Source organism: Carassius carassius, chromosome 14, assembly GCF_963082965.1.
Source record: "Carassius carassius chromosome 14, fCarCar2.1, whole genome shotgun sequence".
NCBI classification, from domain to species: domain Eukaryota; kingdom Metazoa; phylum Chordata; class Actinopteri; order Cypriniformes; family Cyprinidae; genus Carassius; species Carassius carassius.
This window is the reverse complement of record NC_081768.1, coordinates 14641282-14656207: the sequence shown is the minus strand read 5'-3', so window position 1 is coordinate 14656207 and position 14926 is coordinate 14641282. Positions and strand designations below refer to the sequence as shown.

The window sequence follows — 14926 nt, the reverse complement described above, 5'->3', positions numbered from 1 at the left end:
AGAATTCAAGTATTGCTTTCGATATTTATTTTTTTATTTTTTTACCTGTTGAAATTGAAGTGCTGATTTGAAACCCTGCTTTGTCTTGAAATAAATGACGTGACCAAAAAGAAAACTGTTTTGGAACAAAATGTGGTTAATATGCTTAAACTAACTTGAAAAAATTATTTTCTTTTTCTTTTTAACAGGAGGACGAACTTGAGGGCAACACAAACCAAATAATGAAAGTTTTGGTGATTCATAATCCCACAGCCGAGGAGGACCCATCAGATGTGTGGGTTGTTATAGAGGGCAACAAAGTACTGACTGGATGTGGAAACAAAACCACAGCATGCATTCTGTTGATGGGGCTGATGTATGCCCTCAACCTGGAGTACCCCAAAACCCTTAAATACACTTTTGACGTGTTCCAAAAACTTTTTTTGGAACTTGATGCAGCAAAACCACTCAAAAAGGTTCAAAGCCTCAAGTGCAAATTAATGGAATGAGCTGTTGTACTGACACAGACTGTTTCATCCCATGGAGACCTGTTTATAATTAGAAGTTTAAAGTTGTTAGTGATTTAGGCATGATTCCTCTTTTTGGTGGGAATTCTATTTTTCCCAATTTTCGGTTTCACTTTTAAGGTGTGGCCTTGCGTTCCCTCTGCAGTGGTTCAAACAAAGTTTACAGACTCAAGGCTGCAGTTCGTGTCTGCTGTTAAAGTGGGGGAGTGAGAATGTGTGAAGACAAGTAAGGGTTCTTTATTTGCATGATTTTGAAGACCATGATTAATAAGAGTCTCAGACCATCAGCAGAACGACCACAGTTGGTCAACAGATTTGTCTTTGTTTTTTTTGTTTTTTGTATTAGTTTTAAGAATTGTAAATTATTTGTTGTCAATTGAAATTAATGAAATGAGTTGTACTGGCAAAGACTGTTTCATCCCCTGGAAACCAGTTTATTTTTTAATTAGAAGTTAAGAAGTTGTTAGTGATTTGTTATGTCTTTTGAAGTGAAATGTACCTTATGCATTAAAGGTATAGTTAATCCAAAATGAAAATTATGTAATCATTTACTCACCCTCATGTTGTTCCAAACCTGTATGAGTTTCTCTGTTCTATTGAACACAAAAGATGATATTTTGAACAATGTTGGTAACCAAACAGTGATGGTAGCCATTGACTTCCATAGTAGGAAAAAATACTATGTAAATCAATCAACTGTTTCATATACCAACATTGTTCAAAATATCATCTTTTGTGTTCAATAGAACAGAGAAACTCATACAGGTTTGGAACAACATGAGGGTGAGTAAATGATTACATAATTTTCATTTTGGATGAACTATACCTTTAATATTTTATTAAATTAAATGTTTTAATCCATAATATTTGGTCAATAAAGAGTAATTTGACCAATAAATTACTGTGTCCCATGTCTGGCCATTTTTAGGTAAATTTAACCATCTCTGAAAAAGTAATGTTTAAATATTTATATTTACTGCTTATTATTAATAATAATTAAGTAGATTAACTGTTTTCTGCTAATAATAGAGTAATTATTACTCAATTTTTATAAGTAATTAGCTGTGTGCTATTGAGAAATATTAGGTAGATTTTGCCTAATTTCGTTTAGTATATCATAGCTGTTAAAGTCAGGTACTCCTTACTCAAAAATATAGGATGAAATCTACCCAAACAAAATGAGTGCAAATTGTTACCTCACTTTTATTGAGTAGATTCTATAGGTTTGTTTTTACAGTGTGGTGACGCGTTTGTGAACACACTTGCGAGCTTCGCGCCAAGGATTTAAGATTGTACTATTTAAGATAAGAACTATTTTACCAAATTCTACATATTCAGTTTGACACAAAATTAGAATGTAGAGGTAACGTTATCCATTTGTACTGTTTTTATTTTATGTAACCACATTTTGTCATACGATGTCCTGTTATTTCTTTGTAATATTTAATACACCCTTCTGATTTAACACATTTGACAATGTAATTGCTTGGAAACACAACGTCATGAAAGAACGAGACAGACAATACTCTTTTTCCCGCCCATGTTTACTTGGATGAAATGGCAAAACATGAAGTGCTGTATGCATATATTTGAGGGAAGTGGTGGACCCACCATTCCCTTCACAGACATAAGTTGGGAGAAATGTATTAAATCAGTGTTTCTGTGGAAAGACCTTGAGGGCAGATAAGGTATCATTGCAGAAGAGGCAGTAGTACAGGCATAGATGTTACAAAGTCAGGAACCTACAAACCAGTTAGTCAAACCAGCCAACACTGGCTCCCACAGGGAGTGCTACAGCCATTTCACAAATATCACAAAGATAAAACGAAACAAAGGAGAAGAGAAGGCAGTATTAGTTGAAGAAACTGCAAAAGAAGGTTGGTGTTATATTGTATAGACAGGCGGTGCAGTATTAGACATACAGTACAGGTCAAAAGTTTGGAAACATTACTATTTTTAATGTTTTTGAAAAACGTTTCTTCTGCTCATCAAGCCTGCTTTTATTTGATCAAAAATACAGAAAAAAAAGTAATATTGTGATATATTATTACATTTTCAATTTATTATACTTTAAATTATCATTTATTTCTGTGATGCAAAGCTGAATTTTTTTAATCATTATCACATGATCCTTTAGAAATCATTCTAATATGATGATTCATTATCAAAGTTGGAAACAGTTGTGCTGCTTAATATTTGTTCATAACGTGATACTTTAAGACACTTTGATGAATAAAAAGTAAACAACAATATACAACACTGGTCAGTAATTTTTTCTTTCTTTTTTAAATAAAATCAATACTTTTATTCAGCAAGAATGTGTCAAATTGATAATAATGAAGATTTTTATTATTTAAAAATATATATTTTGAATAAATGCAGTTCTTTTTAACCTTTTATTCATCAAATATATTAGACAGCAGAACTGTTTCCAACACTCATAATAAATCAGAATATTAGAATGATTTCTAAATGATCATGTGATAGACTGGATGTTACATGTGACACTGAAGGCTGGAGTAATGATGCTGAAAATTCAGCTGTGCATCACAGGAATAATTTTTTTTTTTTTTAAGTATATTCAAATAGAAAACTATTATTTTAAGTTGTATTAATATTTCACAATATTACTGTTTTTTCTGTATTTTTGATGAAATAAATGTAGGCTTGATGAGCAGAAGAGACTTCTTTTAAAAACATTAAAAATAGTAATGTTTCCAAACTTTTGACCTGTACTGTACAGTGCAGTATGGGCAGTAGTATACAGTTTAGTATGGTTTACAGTAATATAAATTAAAAATATATATAAGAGCAGAATAGATATACAGTATGAACAACATATACAGATGTGTGCAGTAACAATATAAGATTAGTACAAAAAACTAGATGAAATTTGTATGCAAACTTTTAAGTTGGCTTGAAAAAGCCTAGCCCAAAAGTTAAGGCAGTACATTTCGATAGATAGGTAGAAAGAAAGAAAAATTAGGTGGAAAGAAAGAAAACAAAAAAGAATAGATAAAAGAAAAAATAACACATCCGGCGGGCAAGCTATCAGGCTGCAGTACACAGAAGGAGTCTTGAGTGCATGCCTGACATTCCTCCTCCTGTAAATCATGGCTGGAAGATGGTAAGAGATTTCTACAGAGTGGACTGGATGACTTTTCCGCCAGCTTCAGACGCCATACTGGAACTTGTGCACTGCTTGCGTAAAAAACTAATTGTGTTAAGATGCACATAGACGTACATGTATACTGCATGAGCTGCCATGTACAAACCTCTGTCAGTGTGTAAACTGACATTAAGTCACTTGAAGATTACTAGGGCACATGTGTGTATGTATGTACACATGTGGGGAGTGGTGTGTTTGCTACTCCTGCAGAGGTAAATTTGCATGACATGTTTATGTACATTATAACTCTGCTCTGTTTGATAGCCTATGTTCTTTGATAGTTATACTTATTTCTTTTACATGCAGTTTATGTTTTGATAGTTATAATCTTTTTTCTATTACATACAGTTCTAACTAACATTAGAGCTCTTAGCTCTCCGGTTTGAATATTGGTTAGAATATTAGAATACTGACACTTTAAGGTTATGTCAGATGTAACTGATAATTAAATATAGGCTATGTCTTAAACATCAACAACAGGTTCGTGTTCATGTTTGCCTTGAGTTTTTGTCGAACGTTTGCAAAACGGTCGGAGGTAATTATCCGCCAACATATAGTGGAGCTGCATGCGAGTTGGACGAAGTGTTAGCGTGAGAATGGAATGTTTACACCAAATCAAATATGTAATCGCATGATGCTAGCTACTGCCAGAGCCGTTAAATATGATAATCCGCATCAAACAGATCGAGGTGCTCGGCAAGATGTTTGCTCCGATTCTCGGGAGGGGGTAATCGGGGCTTAATCGGGATAAAAATCCTGTAGTGTGAGCCAGGCTTTAAACTGTGTTCCGAAGATAAACAGAGGTCTCACTGGTTTGAGTTATTAATTACATAATTTTGATTATTGGGTGAACTAACCCTTTAAGTCTAACCAGTGTTATTTTGAAGTTAAACCGATTATTCAGTTTATGTGGTATTTCTGAAACTAAATATTATTACCTGAAAAAATGTAATTCACAGTTAATTTTAATTGTAATTTTTTATTGTATTTGTTTGTGCCATTGTTTGACATTAATCTATTCTTATTTTATTACTGACGGTTTACTTGTCTTTTTTAGTTAATTAAATTCAGAGTTTGAAATCAACGTTCTTTTTAAGTATATTCCTCACAATATAAATATGAATCAGTGACATTATAAATTAAAAAAAATACAAATACACTGGGTGACGAAACATTTAGGTAGGATGGTTAAAGTTTAAAAATATGTGTAAAAAAATACCCTCACTCCCCCAATAACAGCCACCTAAAGGGGAAATCCCCCCATTTTCCAAAATGAAATTAAGGACATAGGGAGATCTTCAACCCAATCTGGCAACCCTGCTGGCGTGGCCGCCGTCAACAATAGTTATCACAACAGTGTGCCAGTCAGCGCTACCGTGTCCAATCATCAATTTAGGGCAGCAAGTTCTTGTTGTTTTGATATTCAGGTGCTCTCCGGTCCTAGTTTACGTGCCTGGTGTTATGGACAGCTGACATTTGGAGGCTCCTAAGAGACTGTAGGCCAACAGTTCACATCGAGTTGTTTACGTGTAGCTAACGTAGTTAGCCAGTTAGCAAATCTGACATCCGATGCTCGTTTTAGGATGAAATGGATAGCTTTGTTGTTTTCCATGGATTAATACGCTCGTTTAACAGGTCCCAAAATTCTCCACATCAGATGTGGTCGGTTCACGCAAGTTAGAAACACAAACTGACGCAAGGTAAGTCATCACCGTATGACACTTTGGATTAGCTCGCCTGCTAGCTTTGTCACAATATCTAAGAAATTATTTAATCCGTAGATAAAAAAGATCTCACTTATTAAGCATCATATACGGTATTTACAGTAAAGAATCCTCTTTATAAGGCTTTCATCATGATCAAACACGAGTAGCTGTCTTAGTGTTGAAAGCAGCCATTATAAATGTTTGAAATGTGTCACTGATGTACAGATGGAGAAACCTCCTTTCAGACAGAACCAGGTCTGTGGGTCATGGCTTATGAAGGAGAGGCTGGGGACAGGAGGATTTGGACATGTCTACCTGTATCAAAATCAGGTAATGCACTGCCTTTGATGGTACTGTTAAGTACTGTCGATTTTGGGAATGTATTGTTTTCTTTGCTTAGTTATCTTACCTGTAAAGACAAAGAAAATGTTAATTTTCCTCACTATTGTTATGTGTTGCAGGAAACCTCGGAAAAGATTGCTGTGAAGCTCTGTCGCCTTGAACTTAATGCAAAAAACAAAGACAGATGGAGTCGAGAGATCCAGATTATGAAAAAGTGTGTAAATCTATAGCAATCAAATGTTTGACTTATTTTAAATTAAAGGGTTAGTTCATCCAAAAATGAAAATTGTCATTAATGACTCACCCTCATGTCGTTCCAAACCCGTAAGACTAGGGCTGTCGCGATAACCGCAATATTGTAATACCGCGCTATTGACAAGCAAACCGCAGAGAAAAGATAGCAACCGCAGTGTTCAGTTTTTTTTTTTTATATGAGGCTGTGGCCTTCTTGTTTTTTCAATTTGTCACTGTGCAATTTAATGTTAAATAAATTAATGATACAATATGGTTACGACTGTCATTTTCTCGCGAGCCTTTGTAGCTTTATGGTGCTTCGTTTGTTTTCGAATAGGCCGGCTGAAACGATGGGAGGCGCTCAATCTCGTCCCAAAATCTAATGTCACGTCGCCAGTTTGGGAACATTTCGGCTTTCAACCCAATGAAAAGGGCGAGCCAGCGAATTTAGATGAGCCGATATGCAAAATTTGCGGCAAAAAGGTTCCTGTGAGGCGGCAATAAATCTAATTTGAAGTCATCGGGACATTCTAAAACGCTTAACATGGTTTAATGTACTAATACAGTGATATTAACAGACCAAACTCACTAAACATCATTTTAATAAAGTATACTATCTACAAAAAATAGATAGTATTTTTCCTCCCATAGAAAACCATCATAAGGCTTAACATGTTATTAAACGACTTTCATTCATATTCAGGACTCACCGGGTTTTTTTTTTTTTTTTTTGTACATAGTATACTTTATTAGTATAATGTATAGTGAGTTTGGTTTTTAAAAATAACTGTCTTAGTACATTAAGCCACATTAACAGTTTTCTTATAACAGTTTTCTATGGGAGGAAAAGGCTTAACGTGTTATTAAACGAGTTGCATTCATATTCAGGGCTCATCTGATTTTCTATAGATAGTATACTTAATTAGTATGATTTTTAGTGAGTTTGGTCTGTTAATATCACTGTCTTAGTACATTAAGCCATGTTAAGCATTTTTCACGGTAAGCGTTTTAGAGTGTCCCCTGTCATCCAGCGCAGCTGCCCCCTCAAACATCAGGTCGCGGAGCAACATCAAAAAGAACAGCTGAGACCGGTACCGGCCGACAGTTAGGAGTAGCTGAAGCCTTTGCGAAATCTGTAAAATACAGCCGTGAAAGTAACAGGCATACCTGCTGAAGTCACGGACAACCTCCGCGTCAGTGCCCATACCCAAGAGAGCGTGAGCAGATAACGACCTCACACACGCTATCTGCATGAGGAGTGCATTGACTCCAACGCGAATCCACTGTCCTGGTGGGCCAGTGCCGCGATAATCCGCTGCTGTCCAAAGTCGCACGCAAATACATGTGTAAATACGTGTTAGAACTCTTGGATTTCTTAAAAAAAAAATTATTGGAAAACGCATGTTCTTGTTGCTGTTTGGCATTTAACAATAAACAATTTTTTTTTTTAAATGTGTCTCTCTGTCAGTTAAAAAAGCAACAATATATGCTACATAACTCAACGATAAAGCTTTGTATGCAGCAAAATCAGGATAAATTAGGTATGGTAAAAAAAACCGGCGGTAATACCGCATATTGAGCCACCCATAATAAGCGCAGGGGAAATTTCTTAACCGCGACAGCCCTACATAAGACCTCTGTTCGTCTTCGGAACACAGTTTAAGATATTTCAGATTTAATCCGAGAGCTTCTCCATTGAAAATGTATATACAGTATACTGTCCATGTCCAGAAAGGTAATAAAAACATCATAAAAGTAGTCCATGTGACATCAGAGAAAATACATTTTGGTCCAAAAATAACAAAAATTACGACTTTATTCAGCATTGTCTACTCTTCCGGGACTGTTGTGAGTGCGTTCACGACGCTGCTGACGTATGACACTGCTGACGTGTTATCTTTGTTATTGGGTGCACCAGAAAATACGTCAGCAGTGTCGTGAATGCACTCACAACAGACCCAGCTCTCCGACTAAATCTAAAAAATCTTAAACCATGTTCCGAAGATGAACGGAGGTCTTACGAGTTTGGAACGACATGAGGGTGAGTCATTAATGACATCATTTTCATTTTTGGGTGAACTAACCCTTTAATATATAGTTAATGTATGTATGCACATATGTATAATTAACAATGTCAAATGAGGGTTTTTTTTTTTTTTCAATTTTTTCCCCCAAATTTTCAGGCTGAAGCATCTTAATGTGGTGACAGCAAAGGATGTGCCTGACGAGATGATGCACATTGCCTTGAACGATTTACCGCTTTTAGCCATGGAATTCTGTTCCAAGGGAGACCTTCGAAAGGTGCTTTTTCTTTGCATCTTGTCTCAAGGGCCCTCTGGCTCTGTTGACATTTTTCTGTTGACATTTTTTCACTTCTTTGTGTCCTTGTATTTCCTCGTGTAGTTACTCAGCAAGCCAGAAAATTGTTGTGGGTTAAAAGAGAGTGAGGTGTTGGCGTTACTCAATGATGTTGGTAATGTGTCATTTCCAAACTGTTGTTAGTATTTTTAATATCAATCAATAAGAGTGGTAAGTAAAACAGTTTGTTTTATTTTTCTCCAGGTTCTGGAATCCAGTACCTCCATGAGAATAAGATCATTCACCGAGATCTCAAACCAGAGAATATTGTGCTTCAAGACATCAATGGAAAGGTATTTTCGGTTCAGTACGGTAGTTTGTCAGTGTTTTTGTAATATTGACATACTTTTTCAACCAAACTTGTTTTGATGTCTCTGCAGCTGGTCCACAAGATAATCGACCTTGGCTATGCCAAAGACCTAGACCAGGGGAGCCTGTGCACTTCATTTGTGGGGACTTTACAATATCTGGTATACTTTTGCATTCATCAATGATTAGGAAAAGCAATTATCACAATAAGTTGACAACACTACGGTTCAAAATTTCAGTTCAGTACATTTTTTTGTTGCTGAAATAAATTAATGCTTTTCTTTAGTAATGATGTGTTAAAGGGTTTCTGTCATCATTTACTCACCCTCTACTTGTTTTAAACCTGTATGAGTGTGAAGATATATTGATAAATGTTGATAATGTTAACTGATGGTAGCCATTCACTTTCATAGTGTTTTTTTCCCCTTCATACTATGGAAGTTAGTGGCTACTATCAACTTGGAGGTGAGTAAATGATGACAGAATTTTAATTTTTTTGTGAACTATCCCTTTAAATTAAATAACAGTAAAGACATTTAGAATCTTACGAAAAAGTATATTTTAGTTGCGTGCTGTTCTATTGAACTTTCTATTAATCAAGGAACATAAAAAGAAATGTTTTTGGGCACCATATCAGCATATTAGAATGATTTCTGAAGGATCATGTGACATTTTTGAATGTTTCAGGCTCCAGAACTGTTTGAAGGCAAGTCGTATACAGTCACTGTGGACTACTGGAGCTTTGGCACCATGATCTTTGAGTGCTGCTGTGGATTTCGGCCGTTTCTTCATAATCTTCAGCCTGTGCAGTGGTATATGTCCTGAAAACCTACATATTAATTATGCCACAATGCTTGCATCTTACGTTCACATGGAATACATCATATTTTCTTTTTTCTAGGACAAGCAAAGTGCGAAACAAAGGTCCTAAGGACATAATGGCTGTAGAAGACATGAATGGTGAAGTCCGCTTTTCCACCCGCCTTCCGTACCCCAACAATCTGAGCAGGTAGCCTTTATACAGACTAAAAAACCTTGTATTTCTTACACCACCATTTTTGTTACTATATTTTTTGGGGTCTCTGAGTTGACTAGTTGTTTTTGGTACTGCAGGACACTACTGGAGCCCTTGGAGGGGCTGCTACAGCTGATGCTGAAGTGGGACCCAGTACAAAGGGGAGGAGGATTGAATCCAGAAACAAAACAGCCCCAATGCTTTACTCTTCTAGATCAAATACTGAACATGAAGGTTTGAAATTTCATTAAAATGTTACATATTTAGTTAAAAAAAGTAGGCTTTCTTCTGTAATAATGCAAAATAGGCAAATAAAAATTAGCTGAAATATGATTTTTTTTCTTTAGGTTGTGCACATCTTAAACATGACAACGACCCAGGTTCACTCATTTCTGCTTAGCCCAGATGAAGGGCTTCATTCTCTGCAACAGAAGATTGAGACCGAGACCAACATCGAACTTTTGAATCAAGAGCTTCTGCAGGAAACAGGAGTCATGCTAGATCCCAGGAAACCTGCTGCACAGTGTGTGTTAGATGGAGTAGTAAGTATTTTTTTGGCTTATTGAATGCGTTCCTAATTTTCCAAAGGTCATTTTAGTAAATCACTAGCAATTTTTCATTCCTTTTGTTTAATCATCAGAGAGGATGGGACAGCTACATTGTATATCTGTTTGACAAGAGTTTGACCAAGTACTCAGGACCCCTAACAGCTAGAACACTTCCTGAGAGTGTGAACTTCATCGGTAAGAATTGATTGATCTATGTGCCAATTCTATAGATGGTTTGTTTATTTAAATATGCCTGGGGGGGGGGATTTTGTATACTTTTTGTTGGATTTTAACATTTATTGAGTTTCCAAAAGAACTTCAGAGTTTCCACCCATTTAATTTCTGTTACAGTGCGGGAAACCAAAACTCTGCTTCCTCTGAGTGCCCTTAAAAAGGTTTGGGGTGAGGCGGTAAGCTACATTTGTGGCCTCAGAGAAGACTATAGCCGCCTCTTCCAGGGCCAGCGTGCAGCCATGTACGTCCAGTATATTGCCATCCTCATTAATGTGTATATTTTGTGTTTTGGGACTTTTCTGCTCATAAGTCAATGTTTTTCTGGTTTATGTGTTTGTAGGTTGAGCCTTCTCCGCTATAACACCAACCTTACGAGATATAAGAACATGATGTTCTCCTTTTCGCAGCAGCTCAAAGCAAAGCTTGACTTTTTTAAGAGCAGCATACAGTACGACTTGGAGAAGTACAGTGATCAGATGCAGTACGGCATATGTACGTTTCAGTGTGCTAGATTTCCTTGAATTGTCAGAAATGTATTATTGCCTTAGTGATGATTATCTAAAATGACTTGTTTCTTTCTGAAGCCTCTGAAAAGATGCTGAAGGCTTGGCAGGAAAATGAAGAGAAGGCTTCCGCGTTTGTACAGGTGCTGTGGATAAATTCTACATTTTACATATATGTCAATTTGAAATTAGACCGATACATTTGTTTTGAAATTGAACTAAAGTATTCTTCAAATCACATAATTAAAATGTGGCACACTATTGTTCAAATGTTTGTGGTCGGTAGGTTTTTAAGTTTTAAGAACTATTTTATGCTCAACAAGGCTGCATTCATTTAATTCAATGCAGTAAAAACAGTAGTATTTTAAAATATTATTACAATTTCAAATAAATGTTTTCCATTCTTATTCTGATTTCAAATGTAATTTATTCCTTTGATGGCAAAGCTATGCTGATTTAGTGCTCAAAAACATCTATTATTTTGAATGTTGAAAAAGAATGTGGAAACGATTAAAATTCTTTTTAAGGATTCTTTAATAAACTGATATGTAATAGAATTCTTTTGTAGCGTTATAAAGTCCTGATTTTCCTAATTTTTAAAAGTATTAACTATTGATCCTCAACTTCTGAACAGTAGTATATTATAAAATGAATTTTCATGTGGGATGGCATTGTTTTAGCAACAACTTTTGTTTGCTTTTGCAGGTGGCAGAGATCGGTCACCTGGATGAGGAAATAATGGCGTTGCACTCAGAAATTGTTGAGCTTCAGAGAAGTCCTTATGCTCGTCGACAAGGAGATGTCATGGAGCAACTGTAAGTTCATTCTTTCAGCGATACTGTCTGAACTTTCTTAGCAGATATGCCCCTAAACCTTTTGTATTGACATCATGTCTCATCACAGGCAAGACAGAGCAATTGAACTCTACAGACAATTGAAGGCAAAATGCAAAAGTAAGTACAATCCCATCTTGCGTGCTCATTCGCCCCATGTCTCATTCCAAGTACTTGGGTGATTTATCTGTTTCCTTACACATTCTTACTGTTATATAAGTTTTTGGGGTCAGGATATAGTTTTCTTCATTTCCCATAGTGCCAGACCCCCAGCACGGCTACAGTGACAGCTCTGAGATGGTGAAGGTCATTGTACAGACTGTCCAGAATCAGGACCGGGTACTGAGGGATCTGTATGCACACCTCAGGTAAAAAGCTTTTGAAACCATCCAGTTCACAATCAAAGAGGATTGTGATGGTTCAAACTGCGACTAGTAAACAAATGAATGCTGCTCTTGCATTTTATGGATGAAATCCAGCATTGCTGTTGTCTTATTTGCAGTAAAATCCTTCTGAGTAAGCAGAAGATCATCGACCTCTTCCCTAAAATTGAGAGGACACTGGAGAGCATTAAGGAGGCAGACAGCACGGTCATGCAGATGCAGATCAAGAGACAGAGAGAGTTCTGGCATTTACTGAAGATTGCATGTGTGAGTCACGTGCTTCTAATGTCTCTGGGCCAGATATGCACATAATCATGGACTTTCCATCGTAATGGTAGTGTGTATGAGCAGTGGACGTGTTGACCGTTATCTGATCATTCCATCTTAACTTGATAGACAGAAACCAAAAGGCAAATAGACAGAAACCACTGCTCAAAAAGGACAGTGTTTTTAAGAAATTTATACTTTTATTTAGCAAGGATGCATAAAGTTGTTAGAAAGTGGCAGACTTTTAAATAGTTACAAAAGATTCCAGTTTCAGAATAAATGCTGTTCTATTGAACTTTACATTTATTGAAGAATCCAAACAGCTGTTTTCGGCATTCATAATAATAAAAATAAATGCTTCTTGAGCACCAAATCAGCATTTTAGAAGGATTTCTGAAGGATTATGTGACACTGAAGACTGGAGTAATGATGCTGAAAATATACCAGAATAGGAAGCTGTCAATTTATTTCACAATAATACTGTTTTACTGTGTTTTTGATCAAATAAATGCAGCCATGGTGACATTTGAGCAGAGATGAACAGATTTTTTTTCATAAAATATTGTAACCCTAATCTTTTGAACGATAGTGTCACATTATTCAAAACAAAGAAATGATACACCAGCATTACTGTAAAAACTGTTGGACATACAGTAAGTTGAAAACTCAAAGCAAAACTAAAACTGTCAAATGAATACTTCTGACTTGGTTGAGCTACATTCAGAGCATTTCTAAAATGCCATTGTGTGCGAGGCTTTTTTTTTTTAGCTTAACCAACTATTGTGATTTGAATGTGTTTGTGTTCAGGCACAAAACAGCACACGAAGCTCTATGAGTCAGAGTGGAGAGATGTCCTCCTCGCTGTCGGCATGGAACCAGACTCAAGCCCAGTGCTCCTCTCGCCTGCCCATGTCCCTGCAGGTGCCACCACAAGAGGGGTAAATTTCTCTTCCAAGCCTTAGTGAGCAGCCTGCTAGTAGTGATACTATCACCACCTCACAGGTTTCAAGTTGAGTTTATCAGCGTGTGTGATCACGAGTGTTTGTTTTCAGAGAAACAGTCAATCATTTACTCGAGGAGAACCAGCGCTATTTGAGTCAGCTTACCAGTTTACTGCAAGAAACCACTGAGGAGAAATCAGAGAGCATCATGGTAAGTGCTTTTTGTAGGTTTATTCTGAAATTCTGTGTATGATCATGACTGCACATATTTGCTGCTGGAACACTCACTGCTTTTTTCTTTCACACAGACTCAAGACTGGAGCTGGACTAAATACGAATCCCTGGTTGCTAAATCACAACGTTTGTAGAGTCATGGTGAACACTGACAGGAAGTAACAAGTCTTTCTTTTAAATACATTTATTCATCATCACTAGATCGGGGTTGTGTTGACTTGTATGATTTGTTAATCATATTGTAACTTCTTTGTCAATATCTGGATTCCTTTGAAATCACATTTTGCAGTCTTGTAGCAACTCTCTCTCTCTCTCTCTCTATATATATATATATATTGAGGATGCATTTTTAACTGATGCAGAACCAAGAACATGCAAACAAAATTCAGGCAATGTAACTCCAGAAATGTATTTATTTACCTACTTCATTGTTCTTTGTATGGGCTGATTGTACTTTCATTTTAGGTGGTAGAGGTATTATTATTATTATTTTTTTTTTTTATGGTAGTTCCGCATCTGCACTTTAAAGGCTCACTGTGAATGTTTGGAAAGGTGTGAGGTCTGGCAATGAAATTGGTCATGTTTAAATAATGCACTTCAGTTTCACTTTTTGAAATCTTAAGAATTCAGTGAGGCTCCAAGTAAAGGTTTACAACAGACAGATTGAAAGGCAGAATGATGCTGAGGAAGAGAAAAGCGCAGCTCTTTAGTCACAGGTCCCATGAAAATGTGTTTGGTCAGACATATACCTGCACAGTCTTTTTTATATTTTGGATTTGGCAGTGATGGCAAAAAAAGTCTTCATATCAGGTATTAGCAGCTAGGAATAATTGTAATCATTCATCAGTGGGCAAACTATAACCAATAATCAAAACAGTCTTGTTATTCCCTTTTTACGTCACATTTTCAGTTTTTGTCCAAAGATGATCAGCCTTCATACAAGAGTTCATCACAGAATGTTGTATAAGATTTAGCATATTATTATATTTTATTTGTTTTGTTGGATTATTATCTAAGGATATTTCAGACATGGGTTAAAAGCATCTTATGAAAGAACACCTAGGTTTTAATGTTTACTGTATACATGACAAATAAAGTAATTAAAGTGATATCCGTTATGTTAATCTGTGTGGTGTAAAAATACTTTTTTCTAACTGCAGTAATCAAATGGTGCGTATTACTGATAATTCATTCACAACTATTAAGATAAGACTTTTGAAAATGTTTTGTAAAATGTTACAATTTGTCGATTTTAGGATCCACAATTTTCCTCTAAAGATCTCACACAGCACAGAATGGGGACATCATGTCCGGAATCAAATGGCAGACAGTGCAAGACAAGTG

General features: G+C 36.1%; 1 protein-coding gene across 1 annotated transcript; it reads left to right on the top strand.

The window, feature by feature from the left end:
* Window positions 1-4984: 4984 nt before the first annotated feature.
* Window positions 4985-14706, top strand: LOC132157090 (inhibitor of nuclear factor kappa-B kinase subunit alpha-like). The gene is made up of 22 exons (XM_059566258.1): window positions 4985-5375; window positions 5607-5711; window positions 5843-5937; window positions 8141-8258; window positions 8361-8430; window positions 8520-8608; window positions 8696-8785; window positions 9312-9436; window positions 9526-9633; window positions 9738-9873; window positions 9987-10181; window positions 10280-10382; window positions 10539-10662; window positions 10762-10913; window positions 11006-11067; window positions 11630-11739; window positions 11828-11877; window positions 12017-12125; window positions 12260-12407; window positions 13215-13345; window positions 13460-13559; window positions 13657-14706. Exons 2-22 carry the CDS (start codon window positions 5607-5609, stop codon window positions 13714-13716), a joined length of 2280 nt encoding a protein of 759 aa, XP_059422241.1. The 5' UTR covers window positions 4985-5375; the 3' UTR covers window positions 13717-14706.
* Window positions 14707-14926: the final 220 nt, after the last annotated feature.

Bases quoted from the DNA above. Each gene is read 5' to 3' on its own strand.
- LOC132157090 (XM_059566258.1), top strand. From the start codon at position 5,607: ATGGAGAAACCTCCTTTCAGACAGAACCAGGTCTGTGGGTCATGGCTT. The intron at 9,634-9,737 runs GTAGCCTTTATA...TTGGTACTGCAG, and splicing joins TACCCCAACAATCTGAGCAG to GACACTACTGGAGCCCTTGG. The intron at 12,126-12,259 runs GTAAAAAGCTTT...TCTTATTTGCAG, and splicing joins GATCTGTATGCACACCTCAG to TAAAATCCTTCTGAGTAAGC.